This window comes from Mustela nigripes, chromosome 13 (assembly GCF_022355385.1).
Source record: "Mustela nigripes isolate SB6536 chromosome 13, MUSNIG.SB6536, whole genome shotgun sequence".
In the NCBI taxonomy this organism is placed as follows: Eukaryota; Metazoa; Chordata; class Mammalia; order Carnivora; family Mustelidae; genus Mustela; species Mustela nigripes.
This window is the reverse complement of record NC_081569.1, coordinates 68584544-68602641: the sequence shown is the minus strand read 5'-3', so window position 1 is coordinate 68602641 and position 18098 is coordinate 68584544. Positions and strand designations below refer to the sequence as shown.

The following is an 18098-nucleotide window of genomic DNA, read 5'->3' as shown; positions in this document are numbered from 1 at the left end:
AGAAGAAGACTGGGACCCTATGTATACACTTCGCAGCCAGAGTAGAGTTTTGATTTTGTGCTACGTGTGATGGGGAGTGACATGATTTGATTTATATCCAGAACTGGTATGTGGATAATGGGCCGCCCGGAGTCTTAAACACATTAGTCTGGAGGAGAGAAACGTCCGGATTCAGAGGTGGCAGCAGTTTGGGACCCAATGGACGTATCTGGGATATCCGTGTGAGTGACCGGGACCTGCCGGTGGGCAGATGAATTAAGGCTCAGTGCCCGCAGATTTTCCGCCCGCACGCCCGGGCCGGTACTGCAGTACAGAGCAGGCGCTCGGGGACTCCTAGGAGGAAGAGGGTATTGAAAGAGTTGCTCTGGGCGGGGCGCCCCCACCGTCCGGACTCTAGGGAGAGTTCGGGTCAGGCAGCTGGAAAGAGCAAGGCACACCCAGACCCACAGCCCGCCGCCTGCCAGCGCCGGGACCGCACAGCACCGAGCACCCGCCCGACTGGCGACGCGCGCCGACCTGGCCTCCACGTGCCCCGCGCGGGGGTTTCCGCGTCCTCTGGGCGGAGCCGGAAGAGGAAGTCGGCGCTACAGCGGCGGCCCCAACAGCAGCGGCGGCCCGCGCCTCCCCGCGCCGTCCGCGCCCGTCCGACCCGCCACGGAGGCAGTGCCGCGGCGGGACCTGGAACCTGTGCCCGCCGGGAAGCGCCGCGCCGCTGAGCGCCCAGCAGTCCGATGGGGCCGCAGCGGCCGCTGCCCACGGCCGCGACCGCCCTGCTCTGGGGCTTCCTGCTCCCGCTGGTAAGGGGGACGGCCGGGCGCTCGGGCCTCCCCGGGGCGGGGCCGGGGCTCCCTGCCCCTTCTCCTCCCCACCCCCGGGCTCCCGCCCGGCGACTCCTTTTCCAGCCCACTACCGGCCTGCCCCCTTCCCGTTTCTCCATTTCCTTCCAGCCGCCCTTTCTTCGCCCTCTTCCTTCCAGTCTTCCACCCCACCCCCATTCCCGGCCTTTGAAGTCCTCGAAGTACCCACCCCCGAGCAAGCTGTCTACCGAGCCCCTCTTGCTGCATTGACCTTGAGCATTCACCATAGTTTTTCATGGTTCCGGCGTTCTAAATTGACCTAAGTTCTACCGTCAACCCTTTCTTAAAACATCTTGATCTCTTTCACCGTCCGGAAGAAGAAAAAAATTATACGCGCCCCCCCGGGTGTTTAGCGGTTCAAAGACTGCGCTTTAGTTTAATTGCTCGAATACAGGTGTTGTGTGTGTGTGTGTGTGTGTGGTTGGTTTGCTTCTTCTAATGTAGTTCCTGCTTCCCCCTAGGGCTCATTCGATTTCATTGTGTGTGTGTGGGCGGGGGGGGGGGGGTTGATAATAGTAATAACTTAAAATAATTTTTTTTAAGATTTTATTTATTTGACAGAGAGAGATCACAAGTAGACAGAGAGGCAGGCAGAGGGGGGGGGGAGCAGGCTTCCCGCTGAGCAGAGAGCCCGATGCGGGACTCGATCCCAGGACCCTGAGATCATGACCTGAGCCGAAGGCAGCGGCTTAACCCACTGAGCCACCCAGGCGCCCCTAAAATAATTTTTTAAAAGGCATCACACTGTATACTCTGGTTTTCAGTTCTCCACCTAGTTTAATGAGGAGGGGAGTCGGTTAAGTAACAGTAGCAAATAATGTGTTCACAAGTGTGTTCGTAATTAGGAAAAGCAGTAATGTTTTAAAATTCAGCATCAACAGGGCACCTGGGTGGCTAAGTCGGTTAAGCGCCTGCCTTCAGGTCTTGATCCCAACGTTCTGGGATGGGCTCCCTGTTCAGCGGGACCCCTGTTACTCCCTCCGTCCCCCAGTTTGTGCGCTCTCTTTCTCTCCCTCGCGCTCTCTCTCAAGTAAATGAAATCTTTTAAAAAAGTTAAACATTAAGGAACCGGAGCTTCAGCGAATAGCCAGGACACTAATGATCTGTTTCAGTTTTTATTTCTTGGAAATTTCATTAGGGAGTTTGAGGTCAGAAACTTGTGAGCTCTATCTACACGGAAGTGAGCTCTATCTACACGGAATTGATACGGTGTGTTCCTGTCTGGTTCTTTCCATTAGAATTTGTAAATTCTCTGAAAAAGTATATTTTGCATTCTCTGCTATTTAAAGGTTTAGTGTTAGTGAGTATATTTAATATAAAAGTGTCTGACATTTATTAAGAAGCCAAAATCAAAATCTAAAATGGTTAAATGCCTTTGGTGTACTCCTAACTTTCCTAGGCAACAATAGGAACATGAATGAGATAATGTGTCTAAAAATTGCTTTTGTAGGATGAAGGGGAAGTACAATATAAAGAGAACAACAAAGTCACAGTGTTAGTCTAATCTTTAAAGTGTAGTTTACCATGTACCATATGTCTAAAGGATAACAATTCAGGTGGTATGTAAATACACATGAAACTGTAACCTAGATAATATATATAGATACATCTCTCTATATATCCTATTCATCATATTCCCAATAATCTTTTGCCAGTACAGTAATTGATTTAATAATATATCAATTGCTGATAACTCACAATGAAATTATAATCAAAAGCATTGAACCCTGTTGCTAAAAAATGTGATTAGAGTGTAATTTCAAGGGCTTCACAAATCTAAAGGTCACCCCTGTTCTAAATCATAGCTAGCCTATATCTTCCACAGTGTAGATTTTATTCTTTTTATATCGCACATTTATATTTTGTTGTATCTCACTGTGCTAATTCTAGGGAAGATCTTCTCAGGGCTGTTGTGGGACTCAGTAAGGTGTTTTTTCCTCTGCAAATATGTAGTGTGCATCTATTATATGCCAGGCACTGTTTTAGTGAGCATGAGTAAAATGCCAAGATCTTTTTGAGTTGTAGAGATCTTTTTCAGGGCCAACCACTGTTATAGATTTTTCTGTTGTTGGTTTCTCAGTGGGTCTCTTTTCTTCTTGACCCTTCCTGAAATGATCTCTTTCCTTTTCTGAGGAACTCAAATCTGGTGTACCTTTCCTCAGCAGGCGCATTATTTCTCCTTTCAGCCTACTTACTGGATACCTACTTCCTTTGTCTGGAGTCTTTTGGACTTTTTTTTTTCTTTTCTTCTTACCATTTTGTCCCTGAAGCCCTTGCTTGTTCCTCTTCCTTAATCTTATAGCTCTAGGTGGCCTCTCTGTGTTCATCTGAATGAATGATGGCAGTTTAATCATTTCATTTCTCCTTTCTGGGCTCTTGAAGCTGGCACTGATACCAGCTTTCTTTCCCTTTAGTTATGTAAGAACAAGGCTACTGTCTTCATGTAGAAGCAGCACACTCCAGAAACCACTGCCTCATCTTTTAGAAAAGGAAGAGGATTAAGTATTGGAAAGGCCCTTCAGCATCATGTAGTGTACCCTCGTCATCTTGTCCTCTTCACACCAGTTGACCTCAAGCTGTTAAACTCAAGCTGTAGCACATCTGGCTGTTTTGATGATTTCTAAACCCATTAAACATATAAGTCTAGAAATAAAAAAGAGCGCGTGGCACATAGTTGCCATGATTCCATTTCAGTCTTCCTTCCCCAGTCCAATCCCCATCCCTAGCTGTGACTGTTAGGGCTTTATTTCATGGTGGTATTTGGACCCAATCACAGAGTTCTGTTTCAAAAACAATGAGTAAAGTTTAGCTGGGGTCTGTTTTCTAAAATTGCTTCAAAGTTCTCTGAAGAATCCTGAATCTTTCCCATAATGTTTTTACAAAAGTTCTGTTCATTTTTTTTTCATTACTTCAAAGAATTTGATGTGTTACATAGTTACATCTTGAACTTATTACAGTGAAGTGATAATCAGGATCCCCAGCAGAGAAATATCTTGCTGAAATCTGCATTCCTTTGGTATAATATACCAACTCAGAGAATCTTCTCTAATTCCCTCTCTTCTGTGCTCCTCTCTCATCCTCTTGGGGAAAAAATGTATGTTCTGCTACCAGAGCTGTCAGGGACATGCTGAGTTGCTGTGTTGTAGATTGAGTTGTGTCTCCCCAAAATTCATATGTTGAAACCCTGGCCCCCAGTGTGATTGTATTTTGAAAGGGTTCCTCTACGAGGTAGGTAGGTTTAGAGAGGTCAGAGGATAGATCCCTTGTGATGGATTGATGCCTTGTAAGAAAAGACACCAAAGAGCTTGTTCTCTCTTCCCTAATACCCATCCCCCCCACACATACCATGTGATGACCCAGTGAGAAAGTGTCCATCCACAAGCCAAAAAGAAAAAACCCTTACCAGAAACCAACCATGCTGGCACCTTTATCTTAGACTTCTAGTTTCGAGAACTGTGAGAAAATAAATTTCTGTTTAAGCTACCCACCATTTGGTATTCTGTTGTGGCAGAACTGACTAAGGCAGATTTGGGCAGGAGTGCAGTGCTGCAACAGTGAATACCTAAGCATGTGGTAGCGGCTTTGTAACTGGGTAGAGGCCAGAAGAGGTTTGAGGTGCATGCCAGAAATACGGACATTAAGGACAGTTCTGGTGAAGTCCCAGAAATGCAGAACATGTCATTAGAAAGTGAAGGAAGCGCAGTCCTTATTCTAAAATGGCAAAGAACTTGGCTGGACTGTGATGTATTGTAGTATTGTGTAGAAGGAAGAATTGTGAGCAGTGCAATTAGATACTTAGCTGAGGTGATTTCTAAGCAGAATGTTGATGGAGCAGTGTGATTCCTCCTGACTGCATATATAGTAAAGTGTAAATGAAGAAAGGCTGTTGGACTTCTTGGATTTGACAGGTGGGATGGTGCAGCTCTGTGGCTCTGGACGCGTGGATTATTCTTCAGGACAGAGTAGAAATGAACCCAAAGGCAAAATCAGAGATCAGGCCACTGCCTCAGTTTCAGCAGGTCATATGGCCTCTGCTTGGAGCCTTGGGGGACTCGGTGGGTTTGACTACCAGTATGCCTGGAAGGGGGGACGTTGAACCAAAAAGGATTATTCTTTTTTTTTTTTTTTAAAGATTTTATTTATTTATTTGACAGAGAGAGATCACAAGTAGGCAGAGAGGCAGGCAGAGAGAGAGAGGAGGAAGCAGGCTCCCCGCTGAGCAGAGAGCCCGATGCGGGACTCGATCCCAGGACTCTGAGATCATGACCTGAGCCAAAGGCAGCGGCTTAACCCACTGAGCCACCCAGGCACCCCCAAAAAGGATTATTCTTGATCCTTAAGATCTAATGGAATTTATTTTGCTAGGTTTTACACTTGCTTGGGTCCTGTCACCACATTCTTCCTTCTGATTTCCCACACATACACACGCTTTTTTTTTTTTCCCCCAAGAGAGAGGAACTGTGGGGGACAGGGGACAGAAGACAGGGGCAGAGAGAGAGAGAGAATCTTAAGCAGGTTCCATGCCCAGCACAGAGCCCAACTCAGCTTAGTCTTCAGTCTCAGGAGCCTGAAATCATGACCAGAGTAGATATCAAGAGTCTGATGATTGAGTCACCCTGGCACCCCTCCCTTTTGGAATGCAAATGTCTACCCTGTGTCTGTCCTACCGTTATATTTTGGAAGCGTATAACTTATCTGGTTCTGCAGGTTCATAGCTGGAGAGGAATTTTGCCTCAGAATGAACTGTATCTTGAGTTTTACCCATATTTGACTTAGATGATATTAGATGAAACTTTGGACTTTAGACCTAATCCTGGAATGAGTTAATAAGCCTTTGGGCACTGTTGGGATGAAATGAGTGTATTTTATGTGTGAGAAGAAAATGAATTTGGGGGCCCAAGGGCCAAATGCTATGGACTGAATTGCTCTCAAACTCAGGTTGAAGCCCTAACCTGCAGTGTGACGGTATTTGGAGACTGGCCTTTGGGAGATAATTAGGTTTAGATGAGGTCGTCAGCGCAGGACCCTTATGATGGGATTGTTGCCTTGTTCTCTTTCCCAACCATGTGAAGAAAGCAGCCATCTACAAGCTAAGAAAAGATCCCTTATCAGAAATCAATTAAGGACAAGTATGTTTGCACCTTGATCTTGAACTTCTAGGTTCCAGACTATGAGAAAATAAATTTCTTTTGTTTAAGCCACCCAGTCTGTGGTATTTTGTTACAACATCACGGCATTAAACATACTGGTTCTGTTACATTCCTTCCTTAACTCTTAGATTCTTCACAAAATTTTTTTTAACCTTCTCTCCTCTAGCTTGCCTCTGAGGATTCTGCATCCCATTGTCTGCTTTATCAGTCACTGATGGCTGTGCTATCTCTTTACCAAAATGTAACCTACATCTCCTCTCAAAATCATCTTGAAAAGGTTCAGGAAGATTTATGACTTGCCTTAGATCATACGGAAAGGCATGAAAAAGAGGACTAGAACCCAGGGTTTCTAAACCTTCCTTGATATTTTTCCACTAAGTTGTGCAATAATGTTTTCTTGTGCATCAAAAATACGTCAGAAGACTAATTGAAGGGGCGCCTAGGTGGCTCAGTGTGTTAATCCTCTGCCCTCAGCTCAGGTCATGATCTCAGGGTACTAGGATCGAGCTCAGGATCCTAGCTTGATAGAGCCCGTATCAGGCTGTCTGCTTAGCAGGGAGCCTGCTCCCCCCGCCCCCCGCCTGCTGCTCTGCCAACTTGTGATCTTTCTCTCTCTCTCTCAAAAAAATAAATAAAATCTTAGGAAAAAAAAAAAAAGGAAGACTAACTGGGTAAACTTGTGAATTTATTTGTACGAAAGGGTTTAAAGATAGAAGTTATGTATATTATATATTTGATAACTTTGGCTAAAAATCACCTGAAATTGGGTCTGTTTACAAAACTCAAGACCATAAAGTCTCCAGATACAGATCCTTACTCCAAAACACTAAGATTCTGTTAAAAATTATATTGTTTTTAGGTCAGAATTTGCAAAACATCACTATGCACTATAATCTTAAATCAACTTTTTATGCATTTATGTTGCCTGGCCTTGTAGTCATTTGAATTTGTGAATTCTGGTATAAATCACAAATTCTGTAACAGTTGAGATGTATCATAAAGTAGTAAGATTGCTTAGAGAAAACCAAGAAGAAGGATAGATCTAAGTAACTAGTAAAATAGGAGCCCCTTGAAGGGGAAACTTTACCAGACTCATTCTCTGCTGTCTCCCCTAGCATCTCATAGACTGCAGAATACTGAATAAATGACTGTCTTCTCCCCACACCGTAATACCTCTTTGCCTGTATGTTACAATCCCCAGATTTTCTGAGTGCAAGGATGATGCTGGCTCGGCTTTTCCCATGGCCTACAGACTCCTGATTCCCTGTAAATAGCTGTTCAATGCCTTAGCACCCGCTGAGCCACTAATAAGTGGTTAAGATTACACTTAATCTTAATGGGTCTGGGTCTAGTCACTTTGAGTGCATCATTTTCATCAACCTTGAATCCTGGAGGTAGGAGTAGAAATAATGCAGGTTGTTGATTATATAATGTATTAGGAAATAGACATAGAAAATACATAATAATGAATGATCAGAAAGTTACTTAGGGGGCACCTGGGTGGCTCAGTCATTAAGCGTCTGCCTGCAGCTCAGGTCATGATCCCAGGGTCCTGGCCTGGGATCGAGTCCCACATTGGACTCCCTGCTCAGTGGGGAGCCTGCTTCTCCCTTTCCCTCTCTCCCTGCTTGTGTTCCTCTCTCACGTTCTCTCTGTCAAATAAATAAATAAAATCTTTAAAAAAAAAAAAGAAAGAAAGAAAGTTACTTAAGCCTAACTTTGGAGTGTGTCCTTCAGGATACACAACCTCAGCTCTTGTCTTTCCTATAGAGGCCCCCTCCTGCTCTTACTATATTGCTATTAACTCTAGCTGTGTAAAGGGAAAGACGTCTATAAAGAAAGGGATGCCTCCTACATTGCTAGGTTATAAGGGTAATGGGATAGGTGACTATTGCTCCTGTTGCATTTAGCATTCATGATTACATTGCAACTTTTTTAATCTTCTGGTTTAGGAATATAGCGCCTTTATTTATTTATTTATTTTGAATGTAGCATCTTTTTAAAAATTTTTTTAAAATTTTTATTTATTTGACAGAAATCACAAGTAGGCAGGGAGGCAGGCAAAGCAGGGGGGAGGCAAGCTCCCTGCCAAGTAGAGAGCCTGATGTGGGGCTCAATCCCAGGAGCCTGGGATCATGACCTGAGCCGAAGGCAGAAGCTTTAACCCACTGAGCCACCCAGGCACCCCTGGAATATAGCATCTTTTTAATTGCTGGTTTTCATTATAGATAAATTCTGTTTATTAACAAAATTTATCCCTAAGCTCCAGTTCTTGTATTTGGTGTCTAAACATGAAGAAATAATTTAATCTGTAGTTTTCATGAGGAAAGATTGCTGGGGGGTTAATTGGAGAGAGAATTATAGACACATTTGTACATTGCCCCTTGAAACTAAAGGGTGATGTATGTCTAATGGATAGCAATACAAATAACTTGAATCTGGTTTGATTGATAGACTGTGAAGGGGTTGGGGGAAGCTGGGACCCAGGGATGCATATACTGAAGAGCTTTGAAGGAACTCATGGGTGAGTAGAACTCCTGGCCAAAAATATGACTATTGGTTATACCAGCAGAAGACTGCAGATACAGTATGACTCACATCTTGAGAAAATTCCCGGGAGGACCCCAATAATATCTAGAAGACTTGTTAGTTTCACCACTATTCATGATGCAGTGCATAACCATGTACTCCGTATAACCAGAGCCTCACCTGGAGGCTTTTTCAAAATGCATGATCATAAGCTCCACCCAAGAGCTGCTGGATCAGAATCTGCATTTAACAAAAACATTAATGTTCAAGAGGCACTGATCTATAATAACAGCTAAGAAATTTCTGTACAGAGCATTGAGCATAATCTCTAGGAAGAAGGAAGAACCATGCTTAACAAATCTGTTGAGGCTTTTAAAGGGAATTAAATGTACACATGGGAAGAGGTTAACATTGTGTTACTCAGTGCTTCACTTCATCAGGTGAAAATGGGCCAAGATACAGAGTTCTGGCAGACCCAGAGGGTCACATGTATACAGGATAGGAGGGAGCACAGTAGATACATTTTTAGTAGAGATTTGTTCTTTTTGAAAGAAATATGTGAAGACTTCAATCTGGGAAAGAGATCTGCTAGAAGATACTGTTTGAAAAAGAAAGAAGGGTAGAAGGCAAAATAAACCTGTGAACGAAGGATTCAAAGAAGAATCCTTGAACTGTGCTATTAGCTTGGGCAGGAGTAGAGCAGGCCTGTTCTCACTTGGTTAACATTGGGCTGGTAAGTCAGCATCAGGAGGCTGCTGGAACAGAGGCCCGTAATTCACATGCCCAGGAAGACGAGCAGGACATGAAGGTCAGTGCAAGGCTTACTCCCCATAAGTATATGGACATGGTCAAGCTCCTTTTGTACATGTCCCTTTAGTTTACAGTCCGACTGGTCTGAGAAGATGGGGAGCTAGTACGTGTGCAGGCAAGGGAGTGTAGTAGACGTCATTGCAGGTGTTCCTTTTTAGGCTTTTGGTAATCATTTGACACCTGTCATACCGAAAGCTGTTGAGAAAAATAAGCAAAGGCATAGGTCACTGTAACATTAAGATAGATTTAGACACCAATATTTTTGGTTTGAAAAGAAGATGATAGGGAATATGACTGAAGTCAAGTGATCTAGATAAAGTAAATTCGGAACTGTTTGTGAGCAACAGACATCCCATGAAGTTTTAAGGAGGTAAATTTGGGGCAGAAAAGGAAGTACTACTTTACTACCATGGGCTAGTCAAGTTATCTTGTCTATGAGGATCAAGTAAGTTGTGAATATGAAGGCACCACTATAAAACCAATGATTTGATGATCCTGGAGAAAACCTGACCACAGTCAGTATTTGTAGGACCTGGTATGCAGAGGGAAGTTGTGGGGGAGCAGTAAGGCATTGTCCTAGGAAAAGAAATGGTGTGAAGCTCTAGAGACCTAGAGTTGGGAGTATTTAGAAGAGTATAAGGAAAAGATGTGGGAGGAACTAATCGGATATTAGAGGAATTTGGGGTAGGAGATCTACACCAGTATCACAGATGAGGGAGTGAACAACCAATGTAGAGATCCATGTGACCAGTATAATATAAAACAGGAGGGTGCTGGTTGGGCACTAGGACTTGCTTGGGGATGAAACTGCAGGAAGGAACTTGAAATGGTAGCAGAGTTGAAAGACTACTGGTCTAGGTTTTGGAGAGCTCAGTTCTAATCTTGGCCCCTGAGACCACTTCATTTTGGTCGTTTGGGACCTGTTAGAGCTATGAAATAAAGGGCCTAGAGTATTATCTCTAAATCTGTTTAAGCCCTTGATACTAAGCTTTTTACTTTGAGAATATTTCCATTACTGACTGAAAATGTAAACATAATTTTTAAAGGTTGCATAAAGTCATGGAAGACCAGACCACAGTTGATTACAAAGGAAAATCCAGTTGTTGTGCAGCACGTCTCTAACTTGGAAGATGTGAAGGAAGATATCCTGCGCTTCCATCATAGGATCTTTGTCAAATGATCTAATGCTGGCATGTGGGTGGACCACAAGCCTCACTGAATTTGGTGTTTGTAATGCTTGAAGGGTCGCTGAGTTTCAAGCCTTTTTCTTTATGCTTCCCTACTAATTGACCCACAGTAATGTGCTTTCCACTACTCTGTTCTCTTAAGGCCTTGCTACTCAAAGTGTGGACCTTAGACCAGCAGCATCAACATCACCTAGGATCTAGTTAAAAATGCAGAATCTCATACTCCACCCAGACCTACTGAGTCAAAATCTACATTTTAATATGATTGCTAAATTATTTGTATGCACAATAAATCTTGAGATGCTCTGCTTCTGTCGCTGTGCTTCTGAAACACACGTAGCAGAATCTCCAGAAGGGCTTGTAAAAATAAACTGCCTGGCAATTTCTGATTCAGTAGATCTGGAATAGGGTCCAAGAATTTGCATTTCTAACACCATAAGAATTATCACAGTTTTTATTAGAGACTCTGACTTTAATCACATTCTGTTTCTGATTATTTCATATTGGTTTTTAATCTTCATAGTAAAACTGTAATTTCTAATGTAGTGTTTCTCTGGAGGAAGTCGGGTTTATTGAGATGTAATTCACATAGTATGTAGTTTACCTATTTGAAATGTGCAATGCAGTGGCTTTTAGTATATTCACAGATCTGTGCAACTGTTAACACAGTCCATTTTTAAACATTTACATCACCCCAAAAAGAAGCAAATAGGTGGAACACAGAGGTTGTTTACAGCAGTGAAACTATTCCTTACTCTGCAGGTTACTGTGATGGTGGGTACATGTCAAAATGTATGGAATGTACAACACCCAAGAGTGAATCCTAAATGTCAACTATGGGCTGTGGGTGGTAATGACCAATGTAAGTTTGCTGCTTGTAACAGATATACCCCTCTGGTGCAGATGTTGATAATGGGGGAGGCTGTGCATGTGTGTATCAGGGGATACATGGGTAAAGAAATCCACATTCTTTAGCTATCACCTCGTATTCACATATCCCACCAAGCCCTAAACAACCATTAATCATCTCATATTTTTTGTGCATAATACAAGGGCTTGGCAGGTTGCTAGATGTCTTATTTATAATTAATAATAATAGTTACTATTTACTAAGAGCTTAATATGTGCAAATATTTGCGTTACCTCAGTCTTCATGACAACTGTGTCCAAGCTGAGGATGTTGAAGCTTAGAACAGGTCAAGTAACTTGGAACACGGGCGTAAATGGTGAAACCATTCTGTCCCAGGGCTCTTAATTCGAAAGCTCATTATATCTATTGTTAATAAACTAAATTTTTGAAGCTATACAATCTCTGTAAGAAATTTACTAAGATATTTTTAAAAATATAGTGGAGGTTTGCCTGGCTGGCTCAGTCAGATGAGTGTCTGCCTTCTGCTCCAGTCATGATCCCAGGGTGCTGGGATCAAGCCCCGCATCGGGCTCCCTGTTCAGCAGGGAGCCTGCTTCTCTCTCTCCCTCTGTCTCCAGCTCTCCCGGCTTGTGCTTGCTCTCTCTCTCTGTCAACTAAACAAATAAAATTTTCAAAATGTTTCAAAAAATGTAGCGGAAATGCTGAAGTTGTTTAAGCATGGTAGTTTGCTAATGAAATTTGCGGGTTGTTTCACATCGAATACTAATTATTCTACAGTTGTGTTTGGTTCTACTTTTGTAATACTAATCTTCCACTGAAATTTTTGTTTTGCCTTCGTAATTCCAATATCAGTGAGTTTTGCTTTTATCAGTGTTGAATTTTCTTCAATTGTAGGGATGATTATATTCCCTTTTTAGCAATAAATGTTTCCTTTTTGAGTATCTTTGTACTTCCTTGAACATTTCAGCTTTTTAAAAATCTCTTAGTTTTAGTAATTATAAAAGTAACGCTGAATGTTATATATTGTATAGAAGAAGGTAGTGTGTATGTGTCAATATGGAATCTACTTCATAAATTTAGGAATATATAGAAAAGCCAAAGAGCTGTATAGTTTGACCTCATGTATAAAACTATACATATTTGAGATATGTATCCATGTATTCATATATATATTCATTTATATTAAATGTATATGGATAGCGTCTGGAAACATGAAAGAAATTCCTGTGTAAATATGTGACTGAGAGCCAGGATAAGAGGAGAGGGGCTTTATACTTTTCTGTTTTTGAATGTTTTTCCTTTTTAGTTTCTCCAGTCTTTTCACACTGTTTCCCTTGCCTTTTTCTCTCTCTCTTTTTTTTTTTTTTTTAAGATTTTATTTATTTATTTGACAGAGAGAGATTACAAGTAGGCAGAGAGGCAGGCAGAGAGAGAGAGGAGGAAGCAGGCTCCCCGCTGAGCAGAGAGCCCGATGCGGGACTCGATCCCAGGAACCTGAGATCATGACATGAGCCGAAGGCAGCGGCTTAACCCACTGAGCCACCCAGGCGCCCTCTCTCTCTTTTTTTAAATAGCCTGATGTGTGTCTCGCTCCACATCTTCAAGCTCACATAAATGTACAGATACATATAGGGAACTTGGGGTGGGAGGTCACTTTTCTTTTCTTTGTTTTTTTTTTTTTTAATAAAAATTAGTTACATTGGGGTGCCGACTGAGTCAGTGGAGCGTGTGACTCTTGATCTCTGGCTGGTGAGTTCAGGCCCCACATTGGGCATAGAGCTTACTTAAAAAATAGGATCATGCTGTAAGTATCTATCTGGAACATGCTTTTCTCACTGTGTACACCTCTTCCGGGATCTTGTTCTTTCCTTTTTTTTTTTTTTTAAAGATTTTATTTATTTATTTGACAGCCAGAGACACAGAGAGGGAACACAAGCAGGGTGGGTGGGAGAGGAGGAAGTGGGCTTCCTGCCGAGCAGGGAGCCTGATGCAGGACTCGATCCCAAGACCCTGGGATCATGACCTGAGCAGAAGGCAGACGCTTAACAACTGAGCCACCCAGGCACCCCTAGTTCTTTCTTTTTAATGGCTTTGTACTGTGCATATCATAATGGAATGGGCTCCTTATTAGTGAAAGTTGTTGACTTTTTTTTTCCTGTAACATGATATTGTGAATATCCTTACACAGTTTTCTTTGTGCATTTCTTTTTTTATATATATTTGTATTTATTTATTTGACAGAGGGAGATCACAAGTAGGCAGAGAGGCAGGCAGGGGGAGGAAAATCTACTTCATAAAGTAGATTCATAAAGCTGAGCAGAGAGCCCGATGGGGGGTTTAATCCCGGGACCCTGAGATCATGACCTGAGCTGAAGGCAGAGATTTAACCTGCTGAGCCACCCAGGCGCCCCATTTATTTTTTTAATTGAAGTGTCATTAACATACAATGTTGTATTAGTTTCAGATATATAATATAATTATTCAGCATTTCTGTACATTGCTCAGTGCTCAGCAAGATAAGTGTACTCTTACTCGTACCCTTTATTTCACCCATCCTCCTACCCCTGGCAATCGCCAGTTTGTTCTCTGTATTTAAGAGTTTTTTTTTTTTTTTACATATGAGTGAAATTATTTAGTATTTGTCTTTTTCTGATTGACTTATTTTGCTTTGCATAATACAGTCTAGCTCCATCTACATCAGTGAAATGGCAAGATTTCATCCTTTCTGATGGCTGAGTAATATTCCATTGTATATGTGCCACATCTTCTTTATCCATTCATCAGTTGATGGACATTAGGGCTCTTTGTATAATTTCGCTGTTGTTGATAATGCTGCTGTAGACATTGGGGTGCCTGTGCCCTTTTGAATCAGTATTCTCTTGTCCTTTGGGTAAATACCTAGTAGTGCAGTTGTTGGGTTGTAGGGTAGCTCTATTTTTAACTTTTTGAGGAATCCCCATACTGTTTTCCAGAGTGGCTACACTAGTGTGCATTCCCACCAACAGTGTAAGAGGGTTCCCATTTTTCCACATGCACGTCAACATCTTTTATTTCCTGTGTTTTTTATTTTAGCCATTCCTACTGGCATGAGATGATACCTCATTGTAGTTTTGATTTTTATTTCCCTGATGGTGAGAGATGGTGAGCATCTTTGCATGTGTCTGTTAGCCACCTGGATGTCTTTTTTGGAAAAATGTCTATTCGTGTCTTCTGCTCATTTCCTAATTGGATTATTTGTTTTTGGGGGGTGTTGAGTTTGATAAGTTCTAATAGGTTTTAGGTACCCTTTATCAGATATGTTATTTGCAAATACCTTCTCCCATTCAGTAAGGTGCCTTTTTGTTTTGTTTTTCCTTTAATGTGCCAAAACTTTTTATCTTGATGAAGTCCTTTTTTAAAAGATTTTATTTTTAACTAATCTCTACATCCACAGTGGGGCTCAAACTCACAATCGTGAGATCAAAAGTTGTATTCTCTACTGACTGACCATCTAGGCACCTATTGATGAAGTCATAGTTCATTTTTGGTTCTGTTTCCCTTGCCTCTGGAGCTACATCTAGTAAGAAGTTGCTATAGCCAGTGTCAAAGAAGTTGCTGCTTGTGTTCTCCTCAAGGATTTTGATGGGTTTCTTGTGTCACATTTAGGTCTTTCATCAATTTTTAATTTATTTTTGTGTATGGTTTAAGAAAGTAGTCCAGTTTGATTCTTTTGCATGTTGCTGTCCAGTTTTCCAAATATCATATGTTGAAGAGACTTTTTTCCATTGGATATTCTTTCCTGTTTTTGTTTTTGTTTTTTGAAGATTTTATTTATATTTTTGAGAGACAGCACAAGTAGGAGGAGAGGCAGAGAAAGAGGAAGAAGCAGACTCCCTGCTGAGCAGAGAGCTCTATGCAACATGGGTCTCATTCTAAGACCCTGAGGTCATGACCTGAGCCAAAGGCAGATGGTTAACCCACTGAGCTACCTAGGTGCCCGTCTTCCATGCTTTGTTGAAGATTAGTTGAACATATAGCTGGGGGCCCATTTCTGGGTTTTCTGTTTTGTTCCATGATCTGTGTGTGTATTTTGGAGCCAGTACCATACTGTATTGATGACTGTAGATTTGTAATAGAGCTTAAAATCCAGAATTGTAATGCATTCAGCTTTGCTTTTCTTTTTCAAGATTGCTTTGGCTATTCAGGATCTTTTGTGGTTCCATACAAATTTTAGGATTGTTTGTTCTAGCTCTGTGAAAAATGGTGTATTTTGATGGGGATTACTGCTGATTCTGTAGATTGCTTTGGATGCTGTGGACATTGTAACAATATTTGTTCTTCCAACCCATGAGCATGGAATGTTTTTCCATATCCTTGTGTCCTCTTCAATTTTTTTCATTCGTGTTTTATAGTTTGCAGAATGTAGTTTTTTCACTTCTTTGGTTAGGTTTATTCCTAGGTACCTTGTGAATTTTGGTGCAGTTTTAAGTTGGATCAATTCCTTGATTTCTCTTTCTGCTCCTTTATGACTGGTATATAGAAAGACAACAGATGGGGCACCTGGGTGGCTCAGTTGGTTAGGCATCTGCCTTTGGCTTAGGTCATGATCCCAGTGTCCTTGAATGGAGTCCTGCATCCAACTCCTTGCTCACCAGAGAGCCTGCTTCTCTCTCTCCATCTCCATCTGCCTGCTGCTCCCCCTGCTTGTGCTCTGTCTCTAAATAAAATCTTAAAAAAAAAAAAAAAAAGACAACGGATTTCTGCACATTAATTTTGTATCCTGTGACTTTATTGTTCTGGCAACTTTTTGGTGGAGTCTTTTGGGTTTTCTACATAGAGTATCATGTTGTCTGGGAATAGTGGAGATTTGACTTCTCTGCTGATTTGGATACCTTTTATTTCTTTTTTGTTGTCTGATTACTGAGGCTAGGACTTCCAGTGCTATTTTAAGTAACAATGGTGAGAGTGGACATGCAAGGCAAATTGAGGGATTTCAAGTGCATTTTCTTTTATGCTATGTAAACAATGAAGTAATAACTCATAAGAGATTGGAAGGAAAGTTTCAGGGTGTGAAGAGAACATTGAAGTTATCGCATAGCAGCAATCCTTGTGGGATTTGGCCCTTTTAACAAGGACCATAATTGTGTCCCCATAAGAAAGTGACTTAAGGGGCGCCTGGGTGGCTCAGTGGGTTAAGCCGCTGCCTTCGGCTCAGGTCATGATCTCAGGGTCCTGGGATCGAGTCCCGCATCGGGCTCTCTGCTCAGCAGGGAGCCTGTTTCCTCCTCTCTCTCTCTCTCTCTCTCTGCCTGCCTCTCTACCTACTTGTGATCTCTCTCTATCAAATAAATAAATAAAATCTTTAAAAAAAAACAAAAGAAAGTGACTTAATACATAAGTCACTTAACAACACATAAAATAATACTTAACACATAAAATACTTAACACATGTGTTACTTAACACATGTGTTGATAATACTTAACACATAAAAGAATGTGTTCTGGGTGAAAGTATATGATTTCAGTATTTCCTCAAACAAGAAGAAATAAATTCATTGGAAGACCTTCCCTCTTAAGGAAGTGTGGTCAAACCTATATATAAATAGCATTATTAAAATCCTTAGTTATTGACAAAGCGAATTATTACCAGTGTGAAAATTATTGTTCGTGTCCTAGACAGCTGCTCAGGAAGCAATCCTGCATGCGTCTGGAAATGGCAGACCTTTACCATCTAAGGACTACTGCATGCTATATAACCCTCATTGGACGGCTCTTCCAAATACCCTAGAAAATGCAGTAAGTAAATCACAGTTATTATTTATTTGTAAACATAAAATTATTGAAAGGTGAGAATGAGTGATTATGTTTTAGTGTGTGAACTAGTTGTAATATAAAATGATCAATAAACAGTAACTTTTATTGTTTTGGCTTAAGTATTTTTCTTTCTGTGGGAAAAACAAATTAGGGAATTTTAAAATACCTCAAAGCCTGGTTGTCATAAAGTACTTATAATTTAAAAGAACCTAGTATTAAACCAATATTGATACTTTGTCACTGAATGCATTTTTGTGAAATATGTTTTTTATGTTAAAGACATTTCTTCTTCCCAGACTTCCATCAGTTTGATGAATCTGACTACCACACCACTATGCAACCTTTCTGATATTCCACCTGATGGAATAAAGAGCAAAGCAGTTGTAGTACAGTGGGGAACCTGCCATATTCTTGAAAAAGCCAGAATTGCACAAACAGGAGGTGCTGAAGCATTGTTGGTTGCCAATAACAGTGTCCTAGTAAGTTTTAAAACTTTACTAACTTTTGAGCTCATGAAAAGTATCAAATTTCATAAATATTGTACTGCCTTTTTGGTGTGTAGTTTAGGGGCTGAGTTTTGAATAATCTGATGGTAGGATTCTTTTAAAATAAACAGTCTGGGGTGGCTCAGTCAGTTAAGCATCTGACTCTAGATCTCAGCTCAGGTGTTGATCTCAGGGTTGTGAGTTCAAGCTGCGTGTTGGCTCCGTGCTGGGTGTGGAGACCACTTAAAAAGGATTGGGAGGGAGACAAACCATAAGTGACTTTTAATCTCACAAAACAAACTGAGGGTTGCTGGGGGGAGGGGGTTTGGGAGAAGGGGGTGGGATTATGGACATTGGGGAGGGTATGTGCTTTGGTGAGTGCTGTGAAGTGTGTAAACCTGGTGATTCACAGACCT

The 18098-nt window shown here is 41.6% G+C and overlaps 1 protein-coding gene across 2 annotated transcripts in view; it reads left to right on the top strand.

Moving 5' to 3' along the window:
• The first annotated feature begins 315 nt into the window (after window positions 1-315).
• Window positions 316-18098, top strand: part of SPPL2A (signal peptide peptidase like 2A) — a 51934-nt gene continuing 34151 nt past the window's right edge. The window contains exons 1-3 of one of the 2 annotated variants that reach the window (XM_059372818.1): window positions 316-797; window positions 17060-17179; window positions 17494-17676. In XM_059372818.1, the coding sequence (XP_059228801.1) occupies window positions 732-797; window positions 17060-17179; window positions 17494-17676 (369 nt within the window). In that variant the 5' untranslated portion in view covers window positions 316-731. The remainder of the gene's footprint in view (window positions 798-17059; window positions 17180-17493; window positions 17677-18098) is intronic. The other variant, XM_059372817.1, reaches the window with a different exon arrangement.